Source organism: Chrysoperla carnea, chromosome 5 (assembly GCF_905475395.1).
Source record: "Chrysoperla carnea chromosome 5, inChrCarn1.1, whole genome shotgun sequence".
In the NCBI taxonomy this organism is placed as follows: domain Eukaryota; kingdom Metazoa; phylum Arthropoda; class Insecta; order Neuroptera; family Chrysopidae; genus Chrysoperla; species Chrysoperla carnea.
In genome coordinates, this window is record NC_058341.1 from 32,145,623 (window position 1) to 32,173,231 (window position 27,609).

At 28.6% G+C, this 27,609-nt stretch overlaps 1 protein-coding gene across 4 annotated transcripts; it reads right to left on the reverse strand.

Moving 5' to 3' along the window:
• Window positions 1-1,722: 1,722 nt before the first annotated feature.
• Window positions 1,723-27,185, reverse strand: LOC123301820. 4 transcript variants are annotated; one of them, XM_044884727.1, is made up of 5 exons: window positions 12,694-12,800; window positions 10,877-11,076; window positions 9,114-9,469; window positions 6,463-6,739; window positions 1,723-2,457 (listed from the first exon to the last, which is right to left on the reverse strand). In XM_044884727.1, exons 2-5 carry the CDS (start codon window positions 10,959-10,961, stop codon window positions 1,937-1,939), a joined length of 1,239 nt encoding a protein of 412 aa, XP_044740662.1. In that variant the 5' UTR covers window positions 10,962-11,076; window positions 12,694-12,800; the 3' UTR covers window positions 1,723-1,936. The 4 variants fall into 4 exon arrangements, with proteins under 4 accessions (XP_044740662.1, XP_044740665.1, XP_044740661.1 ...); XM_044884730.1 differs by lacking the exons at window positions 10,877-11,076; window positions 12,694-12,800 and adding an exon at window positions 27,053-27,185; XM_044884726.1 differs by lacking the exon at window positions 12,694-12,800 and having other exon boundaries at window positions 10,877-11,103.
• Window positions 27,186-27,609: the final 424 nt, after the last annotated feature.

The following is a 27,609-nucleotide window of genomic DNA, read 5'->3' on the forward strand; positions in this document are numbered from 1 at the left end:
TTAATGTTTTGCCAATATTTTAAACCATTAAAATACACTTGCGGTATGGCAGTATAATAAATAAATAACATTGACGACATAACATTCTTACAAAAAGTCTAATGGTTATTTGCCCTGTTCCAAAGGCTTTATGCATTAGGGCAGTAATATTTAATTTCTATTTCGGCCATATTAGTTTCCTTGAATTATGAAACTTAATGCAATACTAAATGAAAGTTTTTTTATGTCAGGAAAATTAATTATATTCTTAACATTTCAATTGATTATATTTAAAAGGCAATTAATTTTATTTAAGCATAACTATGTAATGGAGGCACATTTGGCAAGAAGAAAAAGTCGATAATGTATTTTCAATTCATAAAATGAATAAAATAAAGTTTCATTGGTCAAGTAAATTGTTTTATTTGTTTTTTTTTCTTTACGTTGGCACTTTGTTCGAAACAATTTATACATTTCTGTTTACGTAACTAAAAGTTTATTAACATTCAAACATTCTTCTATTTGATAAAGTTGTGAGAAAGCGTGTTTTATATTTGTCTACGATTATTTCATGAGAAAATTTTATTTGATATGTTGGACCAACCTGAAAATCTCCCAGGACCATTTGATTTTCTTAATACCTATATTTGTTTGAATCGCGTTTTATATTATCGGGAGTCAAAAGGAAGCCTATTAAGCGATTAAGCAACCTCAAAAACCCCAACACAACATCGTTTTCTTAGCAAATTTATTTTAACTGTGTTGTATATTATAGCGGGTCAAAATAAGGATTTCGAGCAAAAACTTTATTTTTCAGCAACCATTTTGAATTTGCATATTTTTATGATCAGATTCGAATTCAACGCTAGCTTTAAGCCTTCATTTTAAATATGTTTCGGGAACTCTGAGGCTTAAAAACCGAATTTCTAAAAAGCGTCGTGTTAGATCAAAATCGGTTTGTTAGCAATTAAATTAGAAAGTCGCCCCTGATTTCACATTCATTCGTTACCCTACTAGTTAAATAGTTAAATGAATTTATGTTTTTTTTGGGAGGTTTCACTTTGCTTTTATATTATGAGCATATTTTTTGGCGGTTACTGACGATTAAAATCGGACTCAATTCAATTACATGTTATTTATTTTTTATTATTTTTATTTATAGCTTTTTATTGTGCTCAGTGTAGGATTGTTAAAAAAACTGAGCCTTTGACTGTATCTTACCATTTTAAAGTTTAATTATTCGAATCTGCGCAATTTTAATAGAATTTCATCGGGAAATATCAAAATCGGAATTTCATCGGGAAATCGCTAGAAATTTATAACTTACTAGTAGTATGAATTACTATGTGTAAGGACTAAGGAATGTTTTTGTGAAAGGGATATCCGTGTTAATAAAAAAATATAGGGATATGCTAGATACATTTTAAACGATATGTCGATAATTGATAATTTATTTATAAATTTGAATTTTGATATGATTTAATAAGTGTATTTCCATTGGAACTTAATACGTAACTACATATTTTTTTCTTCACGGAAGACTTTATATGTAATTTAAAAAAAAATTAGAAATAGGAAAATCTACTGTTTTTTTTTTAAGTACGTTATCGACTTTTTTTTAAATATTAGTTCAATTGTTAATATGTTATTTTGTAAAATAGATAGTCGAATTAAACCATAAGAAATTTACCTACTGACGATGGTTGATTGATGATTATTTTAAATAAAATTTCTTAATATACAATTTGATTTCGAGTATCGCGGTATTTATTTCAATAACTATGTCGAAACTTGAAGTTAACAAAAATTCATTTTTATATTGTGTAATTATTTCATAAAAATGTGGCGTTATTGATTTTGCTTAGTTTAAAATAAAAATTTAACAATTGAACCATGGTATATTTATGCCAAGTATTGAAATATCATTATTATTATTATCTACTGCTAATTATTATCTTTAAAATGATTGAATCGGTCGATATAATCCAGTATAGCCACATAATCGGGCACGTAATGCTGGTATTAACAACGCTGTAGCAGACACATCTTGTAATAATGTTGCACATTCACAAACCAATAAGTACATTTTATCACCCTTTGTACTTAATGATTTATGTAATGCGATACGTTTTAAACCAGCACTTTTTGGTAAATATCTATATAACATACGGGCACCTGTCCAATATAACCAATTACGTTCGAATTTCTCACGATCATCACCATCAAATACTTTATATACGGATATTATGTAACCGGTGTATGGTGTATGGGATCGGGTTAAACCTGTACCGGGATCTTGTAACGGTGGTCGACATATTGCTGCTACTTCACTGTATAAATCTAATGTATGAGCGGCTGTGTAACGTAGTACGCGTGGATCAAATTTACTTAGACTGGATACACGTAATTGATTGTAGAATGCTGATGGATCCGTTTGAGCACTGTTTACCAAATAGTATGAAATAAAAGGAAATTCAGCTGAAACAAAAGAAGAATTGAATTAGCATAATGAATAAAGATTATAATTAATTTTAGCATGGTTCAAAAGGCCCTGGCTTGTTTCTTATTAGTCGCGGAACCAAAGCACTGAAGTTCGAAAATTTGAATAGTACGACGGATTTGGATACGGTCGGGACAGAATTGGTCTCCGAGGCATCTGGTGCCCAGGGTATCTTGCGTACCCTGGGTATCTCGGGCTCCAGGTACCTGTTGCTCAATTCTGCCAAGGTATTCGTGTTCAACGACCTCAAAAACTGCCGACTAACGAGTTTTGACCGATTATATAACGAATTTCCCGAAAACTCTAAGAGACGACGAGGATACCGTTTACCCTGGGCATTATGGACCTCTGAGACTAATTCTGATATTCGCGTTCAGCGACCTCAAAACCCCCTAGTAACAAGTTTGGAATAATTTCATCACTATTAACCGAATTGTGAGTTTAGTATTTTTACGATTAATTTACAATGCAATTATTTATACAAATTGCATATTTTTAATTTCTTATAAATCAATTTAGGTCACAAAACTCTTACTGTTAATATTTTTCGAACTTTGACTATTTTTAGTGTTTCGTTCCCGCAATAAAAAAAGTGTTTTTTCATTAGTATGAAAAATTTAACTATGGCATTAATGAAAATTAGCCCATTTTTTACGATCTTCACTCTTCTGATAGGGTATATATTATTTTTCGATAGATTTTTTTACGATTTTTTCATATGGGAATTAACCTTGAACGATGTTTTAAATTTATTTATTTAAAACCAAATTATTGTTTACAATCATTCGATTATTTTTAATGTTTATTTTTATTGTGCTTTGCCAAATTTTATCGGTTGTCAGTTAGTAAATTTATTGTCTTTTTTCAGATATAGGTATTTATGGAATAGATAGGAATTTAATTTATTTCAAAATTTATTTGATAATATACCAATTCATGTCAATGATGGTATAGGTAATAATGTCATTATAATCGTTATGTTATTTCAACATAAGTTATAAATTTATATCAGAGCTGGATTAGATAAGTTTTAAAGTAAAGTAACAAATCTCTCTCGAAAATAATTACGATTAGATATAAGAAAAATACGTGCAACTTAGAATAAACGTACAAAAGTTGAGATGGACTTTTAGTATTTTTCTTTTACATTCTTATTTGTTAAAAACGTTTTGATATAGAGTGATCAAATTGGGTTTATAAATTTTCAGTTTGAAATAAAAGCAAAACGGTATGGGATATTGATATTATTTTTTTTCAATTTTAGACATTGAATTATTGCTAAATCCAAAAAATACCAAACAATAAATTTTAGTTTCACAGAGGGTTTGTTTATTCACGAGGTCAATTGAGCTTAATCGACTTTTTTTATTCACGAAATCAATGGATCTGCTTGAAAACCGAAATTGCCGTTTTTGAAAAAAGATGTGCCTCTCTATGTTAAACTTTTATGTTCATGAATCACGTTAATATCTACAAAAGTTAAAAGTTTGGTGTGTGTTTGCAGAATGGAGTTGTAATTGGAACGTGTATTTGAAAATGAAAATAGCCTTGTTGTTCGTCTAAGAAGCATGAAACCATTTTTAAATAAAAAATGCCATGAGCCAATGTCTAAAATGAAAATAGAAATCATATTGATATCTTATACAGTTTTGTTTTTATTCCAATTTAGGAATGTATTACCTACAGCTCTTATCTTATCACCTTTTAATAGAGCTAACATTTCGATTTGTTGGATGTATAGGGTGGATCATTTTAATCTATTATGCCTAATAGCTCGCTTTGTAATTAGATAACGAACCAAAAAAATTACTTAAACAAAAGTTGCAGAGTTTGCTAGGAAAAATTTTGACTGACTTTATAAAAAGTTGATCCTCATAAAAAAACATTTTTTCGAAAATCGTTAGCTTTCGAAGGAAATGTGACTTAAAAATATGTCATTATTGTATCAAGTTTATCGATAAATGTAGGTCAAAGTCATGGACACAGGCGAATGTCCTCTGTTGCTATTTTGTGTAGCTAGCGTGTTTAATTTCGATTAAATGCTATAATGACATATTTTTAAGTCGTATTTCCACCGAACGCTAACAATTTTCGAAAAAATGTTAGTTTTTTTATGAAGATCAACTTTCTAATTTAAAGAATTATTCTATCTTACTGCATAGGGTCTGTGTTGACTATTAAAGAAACATGAAGAACTAGGTCGAATCTGATTTCAAAACAAATATCCTCCATCAAACTCTTTAACTTCTGTTTAAGTTATTTTCTGAGTGGGTAATTAGAATAGGAGCTATTGGTCATAACAGATTAAAATGGTCTACTCGGTATATAAAGATATACATCTAAATTTACCTCTGATCTGGAATTTGTCCAATATATCTAAATAAAAGCGTACCCATTTCAAAATGTTTTGTGATGTATACCTTCTACCACCTATACACTAACTGTACATGCTTAGTAAATAATTTAATAGACCAAATAAAATAAGTTTTCATGTTTGAATTTTTCAATTCAAAATAGCATGATAAATAAACATTAACAATTTTATTAGATGATATCATTTAAGGAGTTTCCGGACCTTTTTTTAATATTTTTTCCTGAAACGTGTTGAGTTGAATCTTTAATTTGGGTATTAAACCAATTTTTTCGTTCTGTTTTAAAAATGAAAACGTATTTTTTTTTCAAGAAAATTCTAAGATGAAATGCACCAAGTGAATGAGACGGTTAATTTTGACAGTTGATAAATTTCACAATATTAAGAATTTGGTAAGAGTTTTGTAAATTCTTTAAAGAATCAAACAAGTATTTGGCATTTAAAATTAATACCTTAAATTTTCAGGAAAATATCTTGTAAATAAAAAAGTAAGCGCTGTTTTATAATGTACCAATATACGAAAGGAATATAGTTCCTACCGGGTGTCCCACGATACCTCTCGTTCTTTTTTATTTTTCTGCGAGGTATTGATAGTACATATTTATATTCTGTAACTCGAATTTCAAAAAGCAGACTCCGTAAGTCGTACTTAGTAAAATATAATCGCACCTTTCTAAATCGGAATTTTAGCAATTAAATCCTTTGTGTCTCGGACTACTTGTTTAGTCAAAAACTCATTAACTCGAAAATTTTTGTCTATCCCTTGAAGTTCGAGCTATCGAGGTCCCAATGTAATTTACTTGAACAGTCAGCCTGTGCTTAAAAGTAGCATCAAAGGTATACCTCTATTCTAAATGCGTGCCTGGTCTGTTTAACCTCATCCCTGTAAATATCAGGGGAATTTAGTGTGTATGAAATAATGATAAACTCATTGTTAGAAATGGCAAAAATATCGATATGATGATATTTCGAAATAGGAACTGCGCTCTCTGACAATCCAGCTTTGGATACCGAGCCTTCATCTCTACAGTCATTGGCATCACTAGTCAAATCAATGAAAGACAATAACAAGAATTCGTAATAGAAGTAATACGGGAATGAGTCGGCAAAATCACGGTTGATTTTAAATGGAGAAGAGGCGATAAATCATCTGTTATGTAGATCCCAAGCTGAAGAAAACTGACACTATTTTGGGATAAACTTTTCTAAGCGAATTGGAATAGGCGATGCAAATAGATAAATATTAAATTTTGCTAAAAATTAGAAGTGTTCTTGAACGAAAAATTGAAAAATCTGAACTAATGTAATATTCACCCCAAAGATAGAAAAATAATCTCTTCAAAGTCAAACTAATCTGATATTCTAGACCAAATTTGTTTTGTACGAACAAATACTTGTTAACTCATCTATCAAAATCAGATGACTTTCAGATGACTTTTTCTCATGAATGATTTTTTTTGTGGAATTTGGCTTACTCTTTCAAATATTTCAAATATAGATTAATTAATATTAAAAGAAATAATGAAAAGAATAATATTGTAATTACTACGAAACTCCTTAAACATAATAAATTTTGTTAAAAATAAAATTAAAATTTTTTAATACTATTTACCATTTCGTTCCATGTTTGATAAGAGCATTCCACCCAATGCGTTTTTTGCTTGTGCCACCTCATTTAATAATTCAATTGCGACTTGACGTTGCTTTGTTAATGGTTGTGTTAACGGTGTTTCTAGAACGGGATCTATTGGTTCAAGTGGACTCATTAGATGTGCTAACACACATAATTTTGGATCAGATACTTCTAGTACACTTATGTTACCGCTGGATGTTGTAGATGTTGGACTTGCAATTTTTTCTGGAACGGCTGTACCTCCTGGAACAGTTAACTGCATGGTGTTATTGATTATGCATTAATTTATAATTGTTTATTCTATTAATTAAAATCAATCTATTTATTTTATTAAGTGAAATGCCTGCCTGCCTACTCGTTAAAAGTTGTGTTTTTTATAAAATCAATTTCCACGAAATTTTTAGCATTTTGTAACGCGTTTTTTGCAACATTGATTTGTTGTTGAAATAAATTCCCAAAAAATTTTTTTCCCTCAAATATGGTGGGAGCGCAAGTAAATGCATTAATTCGTACTGAAATCTCCTTCTAAATTTAAGTCACTTCTATATGCGCATGTAAAAACTGTAAGCTAAACTGAATTTCAATCCTCATATGGGATAAAGTTTTTGAGACTTAAGCATTACCTTACATGTGTGTATGGGAGAGGTTTGTTGAGTTTTAATAAAAATGACTTTTTGAGACGAGAAAGTAATTATTTTAACGCAAAATTATGTTTAGTAGCATAAATGTTATCATGAAAAAAAAATTATAATAAGATCATAAACAAATTTAAAAAAAATAATAATTTTTAATCGCTATATAATGGACTCAATACAGTCCTAAAAAATTATCAATTAAAAATTTTTCGTATCCCAATTAAAAATTTATTATGAAATAAAGTACCTAATAATAACAGAAAATAGTTATTTGTACGTAAAAAGAATGTGGTAATTTGGGATAAGATAAGATAAGATATTATTACTTGTAAGAAATGGTTCCTATAAGGCAATTGTTTGCCTTTTTCAACGGAAGTGACCAACGCTTACTTACTTTGATATTAAGTGCTAATAAAATCATCCGCTATACTAGACACATGTAAACGGATTTTAAGGTAATCCAATCATGAAATGGCTTTTACCCTTTTGTTTTCTAATTATATAAGTATGTTGTTATTAATAATAAATACGAAAGAAAGCAATTAGTGGAAAGTTTAAATGTTTTTTAAACTAATTCGTTCTGTTTAATTTCAAAATGAATTTTACGCGAGCTCAATTACTAAAATTGTATTTCTTTTTAATTGTGGTAAGTTTCATAAAATGATAATCAATAATTTAAAGTAATTTAGAGTGATCTCGCCAATGTTTTTGCAAAATAAAATTTTATTATTCAAAAATTTCTGTTAAAGCCCTTATTTTCTTTTTGGATTTTACATAATCCTTGAAAAAAAAAGTTTACGCAAATATTAAAAGTTTTTCAAAGTATGTCCACATATAAAAAGTGCCGAAAAGCGGCCATTTGGAAGATTCTTACTGGCCACTCTATATGATTTTTAAAAGATAACCATTTTTTTTCCAGATTAAATATGCTTCTATGTTTAAGTCAACAATGTGGAGTAAACATTGTTCTAAGGAAGAATCTCATCCAGTAAGGTTAATGCCTGATGAAGAAGGGACTGCTCATTACTTATACTATCCATTTAGAACCGCAAAAAAATTATCGTTACCTTCGTTTAAAGCTGTACAAAAGCAATATGTCGGTATCGGTGAAAGTAGACATAATTCTAGAATAAGTAAAATTCCAGACAAAATAAATTTGGATAAAATTTTCAATTTTATAGATTATAAATTTAGACATTACTATCATTAAGTTTAAATTAATTTATGAAAAAATTTCTTATTAATTATTAGAAAAAAAATTATATATAGTTTTTTAACACTTTATTTTATTAAAAATTATAGTTGCGATGTAGTGGTACATGTTTCAATAGTTAATCTATCATTAGACTGGGAATTGGTGTAAAACTTAATCAAAAAAATTTAAAACTTTGTAGGAGAAAATTGCTTAAGTAGGCTCGCTCGTTAAGTTGACCCAACTACAAATTTGAAGAATCTTATAGAAACACTAATCAGTAGTATACAATTTTACAAAAAAACCATATTTGAAAATTTTTGTGTGCGAAAGTGAAATGATGATTACAAAATGAAAATAACGTGGAATTTGATTTAAAAATAAGTGAAAATAAATTGGAAAAATAAAGAATTATATTTTTTTATTCATCGTTCGAGGGTTTTTATTTGGATAACGATACACTTTAAATTGAATATATTTAGACATTTTTATACCAATTTAAAAACCATTAAGCAGATACAGAATGGGTAGATGAAGTGTGCAATTTTGAAAACGTTGTAAAACAAAAACTTTCAATTTTTCAAAGTATTTTTTACCATCTTAAAATATTTAACAAGACATTTAAGAAAATTACATAATTTTATTTTCAAAAACCACAGTTTTTGTTTTTTTAGCATTTTTAAGCACACTCTTTACATCACCCTCTATAATATTGGAAGTATTTGGAAAGAATTTTAGCAAGTAATAATATTTTTACTAAGTATATTAATAAGAGCGTGATGATGATATAAATAGATACATACTGGGACAGGCAAACCAGCTGGTAAGAAACGATCAAGTCGTTGTACAGGAATTATAAAACAATCACGATCTAATGTTGATAATGATATTGGTTCACTTCGACTTTGTTTCATCAATGCACCACCGGTATCGGAACGAAAACTAACGGATTGTTGTCGGCTTCCACCACCACCGGATGATATCGATGTTGGAAAATCGATATTTGTTGATTTTGTACTATTGGAATACTCTGGCCATGGTAATGAATCGGCGGGGCCACGTACCACTAACGGCTGTGGCGGTTCGTTTTCGGACGAACTCATTGTCCCTGATGATGGTATTAATGTTAATGAAGTTAAAACTGGACCACATTTTGGTTCTGAAAAAGAATAAAAATTTGTAATTAGTATTGGTATTCAGTTTGTAATCAGTCTTGTTTAACTTTAATATATTAGACCAAGAGTGGATAATCAAGAGAAATTGCTATGGTTATATTTATTTGCCATTTGAAACATTGTTATAGGTAAGTTTGTTAATTAAGAAAAACGAGAATTTAGAAAAATAAGAGTAGAATTCAAAGTTCTGTGAGATGCCCTCCTCCGAGTAAAACAACTTGGAGTCTTATTTGAGTCATTTTGCCTTAATGCAAATATCTATTTGGGTGTTTCCTGAAAGTGGTAACACTGTAGGTGTAGGGTGTTTTTTACTTGGTTTCTTATGCGGTAATCTTGATTTTGACTTTTTCTGTTTTTGTATATAAAAGCTAATATTTTTTGTTAGTAAAATTAAATTATCCAGCAAATTCAAACATGTTATTTACTGAAAAAATCGGTTTATAATGTTAGTAAAATCTGAAAATCTGAAAATCCTTCACTTAATAAGAAGAGCGAGATATCAATTAAGTACCAGCAAATTTTTTAAAGTATACTTTATTACAAAACTAAAATTACAAAGATCGGACAGGGTATTACCCGCAATATTTAGCGGCACAACATTTTCCCCCATACTTTAAAGAATCACGATTAAGAATTTTACAGGAGTAAAACCACGGCTTGCTCTATTCTTATCTTTAACTCTCAAAAATTGTTAACAATTGGATCTGGAGACAAAGACCAAAAAACACAAGCCATTTTGGAGCGTAATCGCTCGCTTTGCGGCATAATAGCGCCATTATGATTTCCGTGATTAACTGATCAAAAATGACTAACCCAAAAATATTAGCCTGTTTAAAATAAATGATGTCTTTAATATGATCTTTTAATCTTCCTGCGATTAAACTCCGATCAGCGCTATGACCCATAATTTACCTTCCAATCGCCACGTAATGTGGCAAATTTAGGCTCGCTATTCGAGACTCGAAAAAAACTATGGATGGCACTGTAATTTCGGTTGAAGAGGCTATAAACATCTATCTCTATTGTGGTATAAACAAAACAAAAACCATTTACCAGAGATTAACATATATTCATTTTAAATCATTCACAACTCTAGTTCGTAAGTCAATTAGTATAGATTCACCATTTTTTAACATTTAATTATATGTTCTATAAGGTAATGTCTACACCCTCTTCGCTATTTTATATTTAAAACAGTAGAAGCCAGATTAGTATTTTGGAGTCACGAAACCTTTTTATGGATCATTTGAAATTTTTTTGCCAGTATCTCTTAGTCTAAGAACAAAAATTATGTAAAACTATGAAAGCAAAGCAATAAATGCGTTGAAAGCTTACATAAAACCCATATTATTGAAATCAAATTGCATATCCAGAAATATATAATACACCACCTTCGTACTCGTGTTGATTGAAACTGTAACTGGAACGTGTTGGTGCAAAAAATATATGCGTTCTTAATTGTGGACTATCATCCATATTGTTTTGATATGAATAATTCTGATCACGTGTACTACGTTTAGCAGCATTACGATTCACCGGTTTTCGGGTACCTTTCCCAAAACTGGTGCTTTTTGTTTCTTGAAAATTTTTTCTGAACATTAAATTCATTTTGATTGAGTATTTTTTATAAATTCTTTGTTAAAAAAAATATTTTTAATTTTTAAACAGTAATTAAGTTTTTAAAGATTTTCGATAAATGTTTTTTGTTTCTAAATATGTATATGAAATTTAAAAAAAAATTACTAAAATTTTCTTTCCTTTTAGGTGCACAAAAATATCAAACTTTATAACATTTGTATGTATTTCATTTTTATGGTTTTGGTTTTTTCAAAATTTCTAACAATTAGAATGAATTTACGATTCGGACTTTATATTTTTTAATAATTATCGTAGTACTTTGTCGTTTTAAAAGGGAAGGCGCATGTAAGAATGATTTAAGAGTTTTTAGTCAATTATTTTTTAATAATAGAGTAGATCTTTTATAAAAGCAGATTTAACTGCTTTTTTGCAGTCGGGTTGGAAATACCGACAGACTATTAAATTTTATTTATAGCAAATAGTTTACACGAAAATTTTTCAATTAGATACTTTTGTAAATTTCGCTTGACATTCGCTGTCATCGGCTGTAATCACTCAATAACTGAGAATATATTGAACCGTGTTAAAAAATACCATTGCCGGAAAATTTAAGATTCTAGCTCATTCTCTCCAAATGATTTTATTTGTCAATATGTTATAATTTTCTTTTAATCAATAAATTTTATTTTAATATTCTTTTAATAAATAAATTTTGCCATCGATAACATTTCAAGTTACAAATGAAATAAAAAATGTTCATAAATTTTAGACCAGAAAGTATGTATATTCAAAATATATGTCGCATTTAAGATGTAGACACCTTGATATTTTCGTTATTTATAGGAATATCGATTTGAAATTTTGCACAGTCGTATCGGGTGATGGGTTACATTTTTTGAGACACTTAAACGAAATCAGACCGTTAAACTCAGCCTACTACAAATTGACATAAAGGATCGATTCTTAATATTTTGCATAAACCCATATACTGATTTTCATAACAAAATTCGCATTTTTATTTTTTTCATTATTTTAGTCCACACTCATAATTATTACAAGTTTATTGAAATTTTTGAATACATATTTTGAATTAAATTAACAATTTGTCCAGTTTTTACATTCCATAGCACACTAGTTATAAAATTAAAAAATAAACTTTTATCACTTGTGTGCTATGGAATGTAAAAACTGAACAAATTGATAATTTAATGTTACTTATCACTCTGTGCGAATGTTCAACATTTCAAATCGATGTTCCTATAAATAACAAAAATATGAGGGTGTCTTCTTCTCAAATGCGACACACTGTATAGTTTTCAAACACACGATTTAAATCGAACCGAACAGATAAACAAATAAACAAAGTGATTTAATAAAAATATGACTAAAAATATTATGCGTCTTCTCTATTCTGAATAGTCAAGAAAAACTTTTGGAAAATAAATTTTGTGAAATTATTTGATTATGAAAATCAATGGATTTTTAATATTAAATTTAGTTATAGAATATTGTTTTATAAATATAAAGCAAAAAAAAACATTGAAATGATATAACGATACTAAAAACAATATTTTCAATTTATAAGTTTAATTAAAAATGAAAAAAAAAAAAATTATAAATACTTATTTACCTGGTTAGAATATTCAACAAAACAAAAAATATAATCAATAAAATTAATATTTAATAAATAATATACCGTAAACACTTGAATAACAAACACTTTGAGTGATGACTTAAATGATTCTGGAATTATTATGATACAAATTTATTTTAGAGCGGAAATATTTTCAGTACATATTTTATTTATAAAGTGTATTTTAAAATACGATGACCAAATTGCAATATAATATACTTCACATATATATTTACTACTACTACTAAACAAGCAAAAATTTCATTTAAAAACGACACTTGAGTGATTGCAACATCAGTTTACGAATAATTTATGGGTTGTCGTATGACATGATTAAGTTATAAATATCTCAAAATAAATATATTAAGGTATTAAAACTGAATAACTGAACTAAAATTTTAGTTGTACATAAACTGAAAAGGAATTTATGTGTAAAATCTCTATATATTATAAATGTGAAAGCAAGTATGTTTGTTTGTTTGTTTGTTACGCTTTCACGCTAGAACTAGCGAATGGTTTTTAATGAAAAGTGTACAGCAATATAGCTCATACATCAGAGTAACACATGAGATATAATTTATAATAAGATAGAGATAAGATTTCTATCTCTATCTCTATATATTATAAATGCGAAAGTAAGCATGTTTGTTTGTTTGTTTGCTTGTTTGTTTATTTTTTGTTTGTTTGTTACGCTTTCACGCTAGAACTAGCGAATGGTTTTTAATGAAAAGTGTACAGCAATATAGCTCATACTTCAGATTAACACCTGTGTAAAACAATTCTTACCATTATTTCAAGTGTTATAGAAAGGGGATAAGCGAGAGCAATCTCTATCAATCTTTACTTTTAAACCCAGCGAAGCGGGTGGGTATCACTCTAGTAATTTATATTTTAAGATTTATTTTAAGTGGGTTGTAGAAAATGGAATAAATTATACATAAATGATTTTAAATTCGTTAATATTTTTGATAGTGTTAAATAAAGTACAGTAACTTCTGAACTTTTTGATCACCAGGAATAATCGGATTATTTGGTCGACTGGTAATCAATGATGAATGAAGATAATTAATCGCCTACTAATCAAAGATAATGAGGAATTTTTATTAATTAATTGACCAAAGTACGGGGACAGTTAGATCTCAAGATTTCTGAGTAGATGCCAAACTAATCCACGGTTGCTACACAACCAAGGGTCGAAATACTACTTTCTCAAATATCATAATTTATATAGACTAGTGGATAATACTCAAAGTCACAATGAAAACAGCGAGCAACGTCAGTCTCGGCTAGATTTTAGTGATGCAAAGAAGAATATCATGGTAGATGGATTGTTAAAGCTTAGTGCCTTAAAGAAAACCTCGGATGAAATTAATATCACAGGCGAAACAAAAAGAGCGATAGCAACCATCGAGATACTCATATAAAGTGCTAAACGACGCAATTGCCGTTGAAGACTGGTGTAGGTAATATTCGGAAAACCGATGGTATACAAAGTTTCCATTTAATGGAATATAGTTTCCTAAATCAGTCTAGAAAAAGCAGCATCGGAAAAGGTAAATAAAATCAAAGATTTAAAATGATTCACTGAACTAGGAAAAGTGATTTTGGGAAAATTAGTACCCAACTCTAAATTTCTATTTTATTGTGGTTTTTCCAAGTTCCATTATGTTTGTTTTATCATCGAAATTGCATATTTTTGCATAAGTTTCAACCCGATGATACAATAATTAGAAATGGAACAGTATTTTTTGATAATTCGTTTATCCTTAAAAAAGGAATCAAATTTAATCAAAGGAATTAAATAATTTTATCGTTTGATTTTTGGATTTTTCAAAATTAGTTTTTATACGCATCGTGTTATTGATTAAAATTTTGATTAAGAAGAAATATTAATTTTGTTTGAAAAATATCTTACTCAATCAGTTATTGGAGCCGGGTGTAAAATACATTTATTTAAGTGGATAAAATTTTTGTCGTTTTAGAAAAATTTGTTCCATTTAAATAATTTTTATTAAGTACACTACATTTTAGTGGCTTCATATAATAGATAATAAAAAATATAAATAGTTTATAATTAGAAAGTGTAGCAAACAATGTTAGTAAACTAAAAGTTATCGATAAAACAAGGTGTCCGATTAAAACCACATTTTGATTCGAAAATGAAATTTTGTTTTTTTCCCATTTATTTATCATGTTTGTACTATTAGGCTCGAAAACGCACTTTAAAGTTCAAAAAGTTGGCCTTGATAAAACAACCCAAGCATAGATAGGTTACTCGTAGAAACCGAAACTTGGGCTGAACTCTAGAATTCATTAATGGATACAAAACGATAATCTTTTAACTACCTTGACAGAATATTTCTCTTCAGTTTTCAAAGGAGACAGGGGCGAATCAAATCACTTATAGTAAATAAAATTAATAAGCCTTGAAAAAAGTTTCAAAAACGAATTTTTTTTAAACATTCTCTGAACTAAAACAACGCCAATGATCTACAAATATAAATAATGACCATTACCTTCATAAAGCAATAATATTTAGTATATTATGATTTCATTTATTGGCAATATTAAAAACCAATATAAGTAATTAAAATTATTTTAAGATTGTAAATATTATTGGCAACATTCCTAGACATTTTAAATGTATGGGAATTTAATATCGGTATTTGCCATATTTTTGAAATAAAGTTGTATTTTTGAAATAAACATAATGGGGCAGAGCAGTGTGCGATTTTGAAAAACTATGAAAAGAAATTCCCATAAATTTTTTTTCATTTATCTTTTTACATCATAAACATAAAAAAATTATATCATTTCCTTTCGCTTATCAGGTTTTTCCTTGTCATTTATTTGGGTTTAATTGAACGGGTGGGCTTTGTAATTATGCTAAGAAGGCGTTTTCTCAAAATAATACACTTACTGTGCTTCTTTGTATCTCATTATTATATTATATTACAGCGGCATAGTTATAGTCAAAATACATATTATTATGTTATAGTCAAAATTGGCAATATTAAATATTGACGAGATAAAATTAGTTTTGATCGATTCAAGAGCTACATTTGAATTGTTTTTTCTTGAATAAATTTTAGGTATTATAATTTAAAATACTGTATCAAAATATAACCCTTTTCAATATCACCCAAATGATTTCCATGAAAACGTCTCCGTATAAAAAAATTAAATACCTTTCATTGCATGTTGTATTTTCATTCTCCCTAAAAATAAGCTGATACATGTTTTCGCGTTTTTTGATTTCCCATACCGTTTTTATAAATACGAGAGTGGGAAATTTAAAAAAAATTACAGGGTATTTCTTTAAGATATAGGCGTTAGATCTGAGGCGTTTTACCTCAGATCATTTAAAAATTTTTGTGATTTTTCATTTTTGAATTATTTTATGGTATAGAAAGGACCAAGAGAAAGAAGAGTATTTTCGTAGACATTTTTTGAAATAACATTTGTTTGTCCGTTATAGTTCAAAGATCATCGAAGGATTGGAAAAGTCACTATTGCACTTTGGATATTCAGGGCTGTATAATAGTTATGAACTGCCATCAGTCGCGTACTGGAATGTGATTAATATTTTATATGGGATATAACGAAGTAAAGCTTCTACGATTTTTTTTATTATTACTTTTTGGAAAAGTGTCAAAGGCAAATTTGGCAATAAATCAAACTTGAAGTTTTGACCGTGATACAAAAGACACGTTAATGAGAATGGAGTTTTTCAATTTGTGTGCTTTTCCATGATTTTCTTTTATATGTGTTGTAAAAGCTAGTTAATGGCACAGTATGTAAAAACCGAAGACAGGAAGTTTACAAGTGTTAAAACATGGATATTACAACAGACTCCCCTCCCCCATTTTCAATCCAAGCGACTTCTTAAAAAAGTTTTGTTTTTGTTCTTTCCGAGAGAGAGAGGAGGGGGCGGTAAGGGCAGAGTGAGAAAGAAATAGAAAAGCCGGACAAGTTTACTACAAAATCTATACGCTGTTAAGCAGCGATTAAAAGTGCATACACTAAAACGAAAATTATAAAAATTTAAAACTAAATAATTTATTTTATACAAAATGATTTCGATCAAAACTATAAAAATGCTATATAAAATAACCTCCCATTATACGGGCTATCTTTTTTAAGTTGACGTACGATTGAAACTTACTGTCACATTCGATGCCGGTATAAGATGTATGTCTTTGAAACTAGCATTTTTCGTTTCAAGAATTTTCAGTTTCAAGCATTTCTCAACTGAAAAAACATCCTGTAATTTTGTGTAGGGGTGGAGTTGGTTTTAAAACGATATTATGCAAAATTTAAACCCGCAAAAGTCAAGATACTAAAGCCATCTTGTAAGCAAGGCTAGATGCGTATTTTTTATAAGTTTAAAACTTCATGCTTTTGTACTCTTTATATTTGTAATTTTCGCGAAATCTCAAATTCATGAAAGGGCCTCTTTTCCGTTTTTTACAACATATTAACTTGTATGCTACCTTCGTTTACATATATATATTATTATTTCATCCACAGATGGAAAATTTAATTTTCTCATTAAATCCCAGACATATACAAGTTATGATTAATTATGATCAATTATCCGCAGGGTTGCCAGATATCTTATTTTTCTGATTGAAAACTTAAATTATAAAAGTGTAAAGAAAATGTCACAAATCCGTTTTTTTTTTTTAGCTGAATGGATTATTTTTGGTAAATTGGGGCCTAACACATTAAATTGAAATGGATGATATTAGGGATGATAACAACCCTCGAATTGTGAGTTTACCTCTTCTATCTTAGGAACAAGTTTATCTTTTTTGTCTTTGAAACAAGTTTATCTTTTTTGTCTTTGAAACATTTTCATTTTCTTTTTGATGGCTCTCTGCGTATGTTTTCTCCGAGTATTTCGCGTCTAGGGTTGTCAAACAGTTATGATAAATAACGCTTTGCTATAAATCGGGTCATCTAAACTTCTATAGAAATCGTAAATAGAATATTTTGATTTCGAATTATGAATTAACCATGTAGAGATGGGAAAAAGTATAAATCAATCTTTTTCTGAACCAACCATTTTTAGATGTAGCTTATTACTTTTTTTTATAAAAATGATCTGGCAACCCTGATTACTCGACTGTAATAGACGAGTTATTAATGATTTTAATTAAAACAATATCTGTATATTACATATACCACAATGTACTAGAGATAAAACCAAAATCATAAAATTGAAATATAATATATTTTTAAACCATATTTTTAATTCAATTTTTATAAAATAGAAAATTAAAACTTCGCTCCCACCATATGTTATTTTAAAGCTTTTTTGTGAAAAACATGACTTTTTAATATTATTTTTTACACAAGACAACTTTTTATAATTTTTGTATAAAATTAATTTTTTAATCATACACCACAATGATTTAAATTTAAAAAAAGAAATAAAACACTGATGAAAGTTGAAAATAGTTTTTCACTACAAACTAAAACACTATATGAGTAAATGACAAAACAAAAAACAAGTGTAAAGAATATAAACAAAAATAAAATTATTAAAAAAAATAAAATAAAATAAAAAATTATTTTCGTCGATGGTTTTGCATAAACTAATAAAATAAAATGTTTTATTTAAAGTTTTTAAACAGAATAGTTATAATAAAAATGTTGTCCTCCTTCTCTTTTCTGTGTACAAAAACCACGAAATATCTTTCAAAATTATAGTAAGTGTGACTGTTAGAAGTTTTATAAGTAGCTTCTAATTAAACAAATCCTGATGCCCATCCTGGATGAACAAATGTAAATAAATCTAAAAATTAGTATATGGGTTACTTGTGCTTATTCTGAAAACTTTTTCTTCTATGAAAATTCTTGTAAGTGGGGCTTTCTCTTTTATGAGGGTCGGCTAAGTGGTTGGGAAATCCGTTTACAATTATGATTTTCTTCAACAGTCACTGAAAGGTGTCTGTTGTTATCTGATACCTTGGAAAGTAAAAAATATCTAATAAGGAAAATTGATAAGGGTTTGGCAATGGCATACTGGAGAAAATTGAGTTTTTAACCCGAAGAGTGTCACTGACATTTGTACAAAAGAACGTTATGGACAACATCACAAATAAAACTGTTCGAAAGTTTGCAACTGTTGAACGATTTGAGTTCCTTTTCGAGGTACTAAGCTGTAGCAACTAACAACGTTTTTCTACCTTCTAAAACAATCTTTCAGAAGATCCCATGTAAGACCAAAATAACGATACCGTAACTATCGCCATCCATCCATCCGTTTGGAAGGTACGATGTAATAAAGAAATTTATAATAAACATACATACATATACCAGATACGCGGAAAAAACATAAGCACTTCTTGACAGTCGGGTAAAAAGTACCGATTTTATAGAATTTCGATAAAAAAATTTTCAATTTTCGAAGCGAATACAATAATTTTGTATCAAGAAACTTGAAAAAAAAAATTGTTACACATATTTTGTTGGCGTAGTTTGAAAATTCTATTTTTACGTCAGTAGTTAGTTTTGTATATTAGTAGGAATGTTTATTATGTGAATTTATTTTATATGACAGGTAACGGAGCACAAATAATATAAAAAAGATGACATTTTAACTTTAATACCAGACACAACGTTAAATATAATATACAATAGGTAAGTTTGTTCTGATCAACTAAAAAAATTTGAAAAGTTCAATGTTGCGGTCAACATGTTATAGACATTAGACTGAGTTAGGCTGTATTGGTTGGTCGGGTGGAAAACACTTGAATCAAAACGCACATTACTTTAACCGTGCGAAAGCTAAGAGTAAAAATCTTCTAGCTATTACAAGGAGGTAGAAAGCACTACACCAGCAACTTTTTAAATATATTTTTTTCGGATTTGACTTGAATCGACTATATAACCCACGAAATACCCCATACGGAAATCAGTAGATCCCGCTCTAACCAATTGAAGCATTCAAAACCCTATATATTATAAATGTGAAAGTAAGGATGATTGTTTGTTTGTTTGTTTGTAACGCTTTCACGCAAAAATTAGCGAATGGATTTGAATGAAACTGTACAGAAATATAGCTCATACATCAGAATAACACATGAGATACCTCTATATATTATAAATGTGAAAGTAAGGATGTTTGTTTGTTTGTTTGTTACCCTTTCACGCAAAAACTAGCGAATGGATTTGAATAAAACTGTACAGCAATATAGCTCATACATCAGAAAATAGCTCTTACAACATTTAGTAACAAAATAATATTCCTTCTTTTGTTACTAAATTTGTTCTTTAACCAAATCAAAAGTTGTGAAATGTAGCTGATAAGACAGTAATTTCCTCATATTCTCCCTTTTCACTAGAATAATCAGTGTTGTTGTAGCTGTAAGCTTTCCTCTAATGTTGAAGGCTTTAATAAAGCCTGTCTCTAATATTGACATTTTCTTTTAATCATTTAGAATTCTAGACATGCTTTTCTTGTGGGTACCTTGCCTGTAAGAGAAACATGGCGTGTGTTTGCATCTTCGTGGTATCAAATGGTAACAAATAATAATTACAGAATTTAACAAACCCCGAAAAAATTTCGGGTACGGATCCCTAAACTCGCACTTGAAATGTATTTAAGAACACTCTCCATTAAATTACCTTTTTCCTTAAGGCCTTCTCCAAACTGAATCGATTTTGGGGACCATCGCCTATTGTTTAGTTGAACCGGGTACGGGATCCTTAACTCGCATTTGAAACACACTTAAGAACTCAACGCATTAAATAACTTTCAAACGAAAAAAAAGACACACAGACAGACAGACTCACATAGCGTTCAAAATTATAATACACTTTTTTTGGTACGGGGGTTAAAAATAAGATTTGTTGTAATAAATGGTGGAAGCGTCGGGAAATATTGAGAGAATAAAAACACAACATGAAATGAAGTATATTCAACTGCTCAAGTTTACTAATTAAACATATTTTTTCCCAGTTTTTTCTAGCTTTAGAGTTACAAATATATTTAGAGCAAACTTATTAAGAAATACGAATATACAGACAAAAACAAGTAATGTAGGTTCTGTTTTGATCGTGACAAACGTAATCATAATTTATACGATATTTTGTTGAATTGTTTATAATATTGCTTGTTATATTCTTCTATTTATTAAGCATTTTATTTCCGGGTATCATAAAGCGAAATTTTATATTTATAGTCGCCATAAAGTCTACAACCATTTGTTGTATGCGTTGTAAGTTGTTGTTGGTGTACTTATCTACTCTCAACGTAGTCTTGCGTTCTTATATAGAATGTCATTATGCGCTCCAAATATTATAATTTGTTTTAAGTAGGTATTTGGTGTGAAACACTCACATTGATCTCTATATATAGAACGCTTCATAAATCTTATTATTAAACCGTTTTAATGTAGTCATTAAAAAATTCGACCAAAAAATAAAACATGGTGTAAGTATGGTCTGGTGTGACCCTTACGTAGCTTCCAAGCATAATAAATAGTTATAAAATAATGAAAAATATAAACTCGACCGAATGTAATGAAATTATTTTCGGACCATATTGCCGTTAATAAGCTTCAATCGACACCTCAACGAAGACGATATAATTTCTTGTTCGTGCGATATAGATGACGACAAAATGACAACGAACGTACGAACGTACGTATTATACGTTCATACACACACGCACACTTTTTCTACAAATTGGTGTCAATGTCTTATCCTGGCCATGAGCGTAAAGATATGTTGAAAGTTTCGATTCAATAAATCGGACCTATTACAATGACTTCCTATACTGGGAAATTAATAAAAATTTCAAAACCAAAACTCGACTACACAAAATATGAGAATAAAATAAAAAATAAAAAAATAAAGTTAAAAACTAAAACTTGACATGCCAAAAGATGAAAGCAGGCATAAAATTAAAGGAAATAGCAAAATCCTGATTCTATTTGAAGTGTTCTGATTTGGATATGCTTATATGCTTGTTTTCATGTTTTGCGTTGTTTGAGTTTCATTATTTAAGTCACATTGCTTTAGTGGTTGATGCTTTATACTGAATGGGAAGATTTGTCCTTAGATTATCTTGAAAACTCTAAAAGGTAAAAATTCAATTAAAACTTTAACTTGTCTTTATATGGAAGTTACAATTACGAAAAACTTTGAACAAAGCATCGTCAATAGTCGGTTTCAGAATAAACGTTTTATAATTAGCCACAATTTTGTGTACTTTCAACATTTTTTTATTGTATTTTGTTTATATATATTTAGAAAATTGTAAATAAAATTTTAATATTGCCAAGTTTATAATTAGTTTTTTTGAGGGTAGTTGATTAATTTCCTCTGATTGTTGTTTAATGAAAACAAAATTTGAGTCAGTAAAAATAATTTTAGTACGAAAAGTTGTTGAAAAATAAACAGTTTCGTATTGTTTTAAAGTGCTCTACCTGATTTTATGAAGAAATTCGCAAATACAATATGAGATAGTTTGAGCTTTGGTGGAGGCTAAGAAATGGGAAGTAATACTAAAGCAAGGATATATCTGATACATTGACATTGATATATCTGATAAGCTTTTTTCACAGCTTATGTAGGTAGCACAACTTTTTTTTCCTTGTTTTACATTCCCCTTAAGGGATACAAATAAAATTCCAAAAAGCAGCTTTACATCGCTTTTTGCGATTTTAATCTAGAATTTGACTGGCGTAATTATATCCCTCTTATTTATACAATTTATTACAATATTTTAATAGGGGATATATGCTAACATTTCTTGAATGCAGTGGACATAATTTAGTTTAATTAAATTAAATAATTCACGATAAATTTTATGTAAATATTTTGTATTTAAGATATCACAAGGAAATATAAATATCATTACATTTAAAATAATTTCATAAATCTTAAAGTTAATTAGAATATTTCATAATTTTAAACAGTAGAATAGTATCAGTTTACCATTAGCTTAGAGCAGAGGTTCTCAAACTTTTTAAAATAAGGAGTACCAGAATCATAAACTATGTAAAATAGTCACCAGAAATACAGTGATCAAGTTAATTATTGACCGACAATACAAAAAGTTATTAAGCAAATTGTTTTGTTTAAAGGGCTGCAAAGAAAATGTTCGATGCCATCGAACAAAGCGTTTTGTATGAGGCCACTTTCTTCCAAATTCTGTTTAATCAATATGTGCTCTCAATCAACAAACACCTTATAGTATGCAATTAAAATGTCGTAAAATAAAATGTGCTTAAAAAAAGTGTTTTGTTTAACAAAGTTTTTGCTTTATCAGTGGGCGTTAAAAAAGTGTGTGTGTTGGACCTTTGGATTGGAAAATGTTTACCAGACCAAATAAGGACATTAACAATGGCCTTGTAGGCATTAGTTTATTCGCACTGCAGTTAATATAACACATTCTGTATTTAATATCTTTTCATCTAATGTTTTAATTAAAAAGTAAATAAAGCTCTTTTCTAATGAAAAAGCTTTTTTTTTTTCTATACGTTAAAATAATTTACATAATAATGTATTTGGAATTTTACTATAGAGAAATCGTGCCTATAGAAAAGTAATATTATTCAACTATCCTCTATGTGTCTTTATAGCGAATAGCCATTTGAAGGAAATGGAGCTATTGCTTTTGTACTGATGGTGGAATTTTGGAAAATTTCTTATAATGTCCATCGATTCTACCTAATAGATGTCAAAAATGACCATCGTTTTATATATACATTTATATATATATATATATATATATATATATATATATATATATATATATATATATATATATATATATATATATATATATATATATATATATATTAAATATATTAAACTCTCTAGCGGTCGGAATTTAGTTCCGATTTGAATAAAATTTGGTATCAAGAAGAGTTTTGGTATTTGAAAGGTCAAGTTTGTTAATGAGAAAAATCGATCGATAATCAAGGGGTGAGGGATGAGCAAAGTACAAAATTTTCTAAATAAAAAATATTTTTTGATCAGCTTTAACTAAAAAAGTACTCTTGTGATTTTTTTCTCAAGGCGCTTAGTTTTTAAAATAGAAATTAAAAATGCAATATTCGATTTTTAGAAAATTGTGTTATTTTTTTTTATCTCTGAGGAAATTCGCTTAGCTAACGCAGCTCCTGCGCTACTTTTTTTTTATCTATGCATATAGATAGATACATACATGAAATGCCTTTGAGTAAAACATAATATGCAGATAATAAATAACCTTTACTGATGTTTCAAAAATAATACAAGGTAATGCAAAAGTAATCTCTTCCACTGTAAATGTATTGAAATGTTCAACGTTACCTAATTATTGAAACATCTGATAGATTATACTAGAAAAGTTTTCCAAACATTTCAGATCATCTTGGAATGTTAAAGAACAATTTGTTACATTTAAGATGAATTTTGAAAATTCTTATCACCCTGAAATGTCGCATTTTTTCATCACCTGGTATATGATAAAAGTCTTTTTAGTGTATATTACATTGTCAGTTTTTAACGTATCGAATCACGTGATACATAAGGAAAGTGTCAATAAAGCCATCATCAAATCATCACTTTTTCTTACACAAAGTTGCTATTTACCAATTGATTGGCAAAAATGAAAGATGCCAATTTAAAAAAACGCTAGTGAAAACAAACAATTGACTGAGTTAATTATTGGAATATTCTGCACAGAAAGTATTGAAGATCAATGCTAATCACCCAAAAAACCAACCCCGCCAACATTTATTTTGTTTTCGAAAATTTTTGAAGGATTTTCTAGAATTTTTTTCGTTGTTCGAAAATCTTTCATAAGACCACTAGCTGAAGATACCTGGAACTCCCTATCTTTAATAGTTTTTGAGTAAATGGACACAAAAGTTTTGTCCGAATTTGCACCCTCACGGGTAAATAATGATGCTTACGGAAAAATTTTTGTAACAAAAATTGTTAGAAACAACTCAATTGATCTATCTCATTTACGAAATCAAACTTATTTTTTCCGTTCTATTTAGCTTGATAGCTTTTCTTGTTTTTGAGTTATCGTGTCGATGGATGCACAGACGGGCGAACAACTGGAAATGAACTAATTAGGTGATTCTATGAACACCTATACTAAAATTTTGTTCATAACATCAATATTTTTAAGCGTTACCACCTTGGGACTAAAAATAGTATACCTTGATATATATTTCATAAATACAGGGTATATAAAAATCTATTTTCATTGCTTAGTAAATAACCATTTTATATTCATAGGCGAACATTTTTTTAATAAAATTCAAAATAAATACAAAACCATTAATTAGAATCCCGTTGGTTATATTTAAAATTCATTTAATTTTAACAAAAACTGATGACAATCATTTTATCGGATAATTCACACACTGTGTTTGGTTATAATACCGACGGTGAGAATTGGTGTAGGTATTGGGTGTTTTTGAAAACATAAATCAAAAATTCTAATCAAAACAAAAACAAAAAAAGTTTATACAAATGATAATAAAACATAATAAAACGAAAATATAACCGAATCCATGCAAATAAATTTTCTATAGGCATGTGAGTGTAAATTTGTGGATATGAATTATTTATCTGAAACATCATAACACCACACATGTACTCGTAAATATTATTATTTTTATACCATGTATATGGAATATATCAAGGTATATTAAGTTTAGTCCCAAGTTTGTAACGCCAATAAGTATTGCTGCTACGAACAAAATTTTGGTACAGGTGTTCATAAAATCACCTAATTAGTCCGTTTTCGGTTGTCTGTCCGTCTGTCTGTCAACATGAAAACTCAAAAACGAAAAGAGATATCAAATTGAAATTTTTACTGCGGGCTTAGGAAGTAAAAAGTAAGGTTGAGTTCGTAAATGAGCAACATAGGTCAATTGGGTCTGTAGGACCCATCTTGTAAACTGTTAGAGATAGAACAAAAGTTTAAACGTAAAGATGTTGCTTCTAAATAGCTTTTGTTTGAAACATTTTATCGTAAACATCACTGTTTACCCGCGAGGGCGCTAATTAGGTGCAAATTTTTTTAGTTCATTGGAATATCAGTTCCATGTGTGTGGCTATCTAAGAGTGAATATCTTTCTTTATTTACAAGACGTAAAAAAACAAACGATTGGGTTATAAACACTTTCTATAAATGGTATTTCAAGAATTAACTCAGTCAAATTTTTGTTTTCACTTGTTTTTACAATATTACAATAGTAGCCAATATAATCAAACAGAAATTGGTACGGTCAAACGAGATTTTTAGTCAAATTGGACGTACGCACAACTAGAAAGTCAATTTATTGAGCCGTATTAGCCTTGGGATGATAACAAGCGCGGGTGCCTTATTTTCCTGCTTCTGCTGCGGAAATTTGTAAATGAATTCCATTTTTGAAACCGATGTGGTTAAAACGGATTTGCGAAGTTGGCTATAAAAATTTTATTGTATTGGGAAGTGATAGCCATAAGGATTGCATGCAACTGAGGATTGAAATTGTAAGAGCTTGATTTTGTATAGAAATTAGAAATTTCTGCGAGTTGATAGTAGGAAACACCTACAAGAGGTCTTTAAAAGTATTCGAAGAAAATCTATGCAAATGAGACAAAACTAGGCACACTAATCTGTGAATAAACAAAGATAAACAAGGCACACTAATCTGAGGATAAAAAAAGTTATGTAATTGAAAAATACATTTCTCATCGATTTGCTTTAATCCAAGATACCCATAAAATTATAAAATTGAAATACTGGCCACAGATATACAGAAGCATACATATAAACTAAATATGATAAAAATAAACTTTTATTTTTCTAAAAAAAGTACTATGTATAAAGAAGCTTTTAAAAGACGAAAATAAAAGTACACTTATACTGATTATACGTTAAAATGAAATATGAAAAAATATTACAATGTTTATAGTGAATCCAATTTTCATAAAATTATATAAATTTTTAAACGCTATTATTACGCAGAGGTGTAATGAACTTAATAGATGCAAAGAAAATACATTAAGTTTTCTTTTCCTGCAAACTTTCAAATTTGAAAATTTTAAGTGAATACTACTCATAATTTGGTGGAAGCGCAAATAAATTATGGTTAAATGTAATAGGGGATCGGACTAAATATTTTTTATCACTTCAGATGAAGAATTTTTTATAAATTTAAACAATCCGTACATTCATAGAAAGTGATTCACAAGATTATATCTTTACTAACAGAGGTTAATTGAAAAATATATCTAAAAAATTTCAACATTTTTGAAGTGTGTTTACGTTTAAAGAAATTTAGAGACATAATAATCATTAATTAATTAAAAAAGCGGTCCAAAATTTTATTAAAGGTATATAACTCACATGAACACTCATTTTCTATTTATGAACACAATATTTGTATAATATTCTGCATAATGCGTCACTTTTTTCCTATAATTTAATTGTACTAAAATGTAAGTATAATAACACTGTTTTCAACTAATTTTGACACAATGTAGTGTAGTATACAAAATAAAAAAGATATATTACTATTTTGTGTAAACAACAATATAGAGATACAAATTCACACATATATGGTACACTTGTTCATATAAAATACAATTCGTAGTAATAATCGCGTATATGAATCATAAATATGTAATACTTTCCATACAAATGAAAAATAACAAAATGTAACAACAGAAAAACTATTCGACTTTAACAAGTTTTCCCTAATATATTCTATTTAATTTTTACTATTTTTACTATTTTGTCCTCTGTCAAATGTTCTATGATATAGTCTAGTTACTATAATATGTCACTATAAACATCACTTATAACACTTAAAAATAAATATTCTTACTAGCATGACAGGTTAGAAACCATTTTTTTTGAATTATGTGAGAAAATTCCTAAAAATACGACCTATGGCGGCATAT

What these genes read in the sequence shown, in the direction of transcription:
- LOC123301820 (XM_044884726.1), bottom strand. Translation starts at nt 11,093, where the DNA reads ATGAATTTAATGTTCAGAAAAAATTTTCAAGAAACAAAAAGCACCAGT. An exon ending in CAATCAACACGAGTACGAAG is followed by an intron (nt 9,470 to 10,876) that starts GTGGTGTATTAT and finishes ATTCTTTTTCAG; the next exon opens with AACCAAAATGTGGTCCAGTT. An exon ending in CAGCTGGTTTGCCTGTCCCA is followed by an intron (nt 6,740 to 9,113) that starts GTATGTATCTAT and finishes AACACCATGCAG; the next exon opens with TTAACTGTTCCAGGAGGTAC.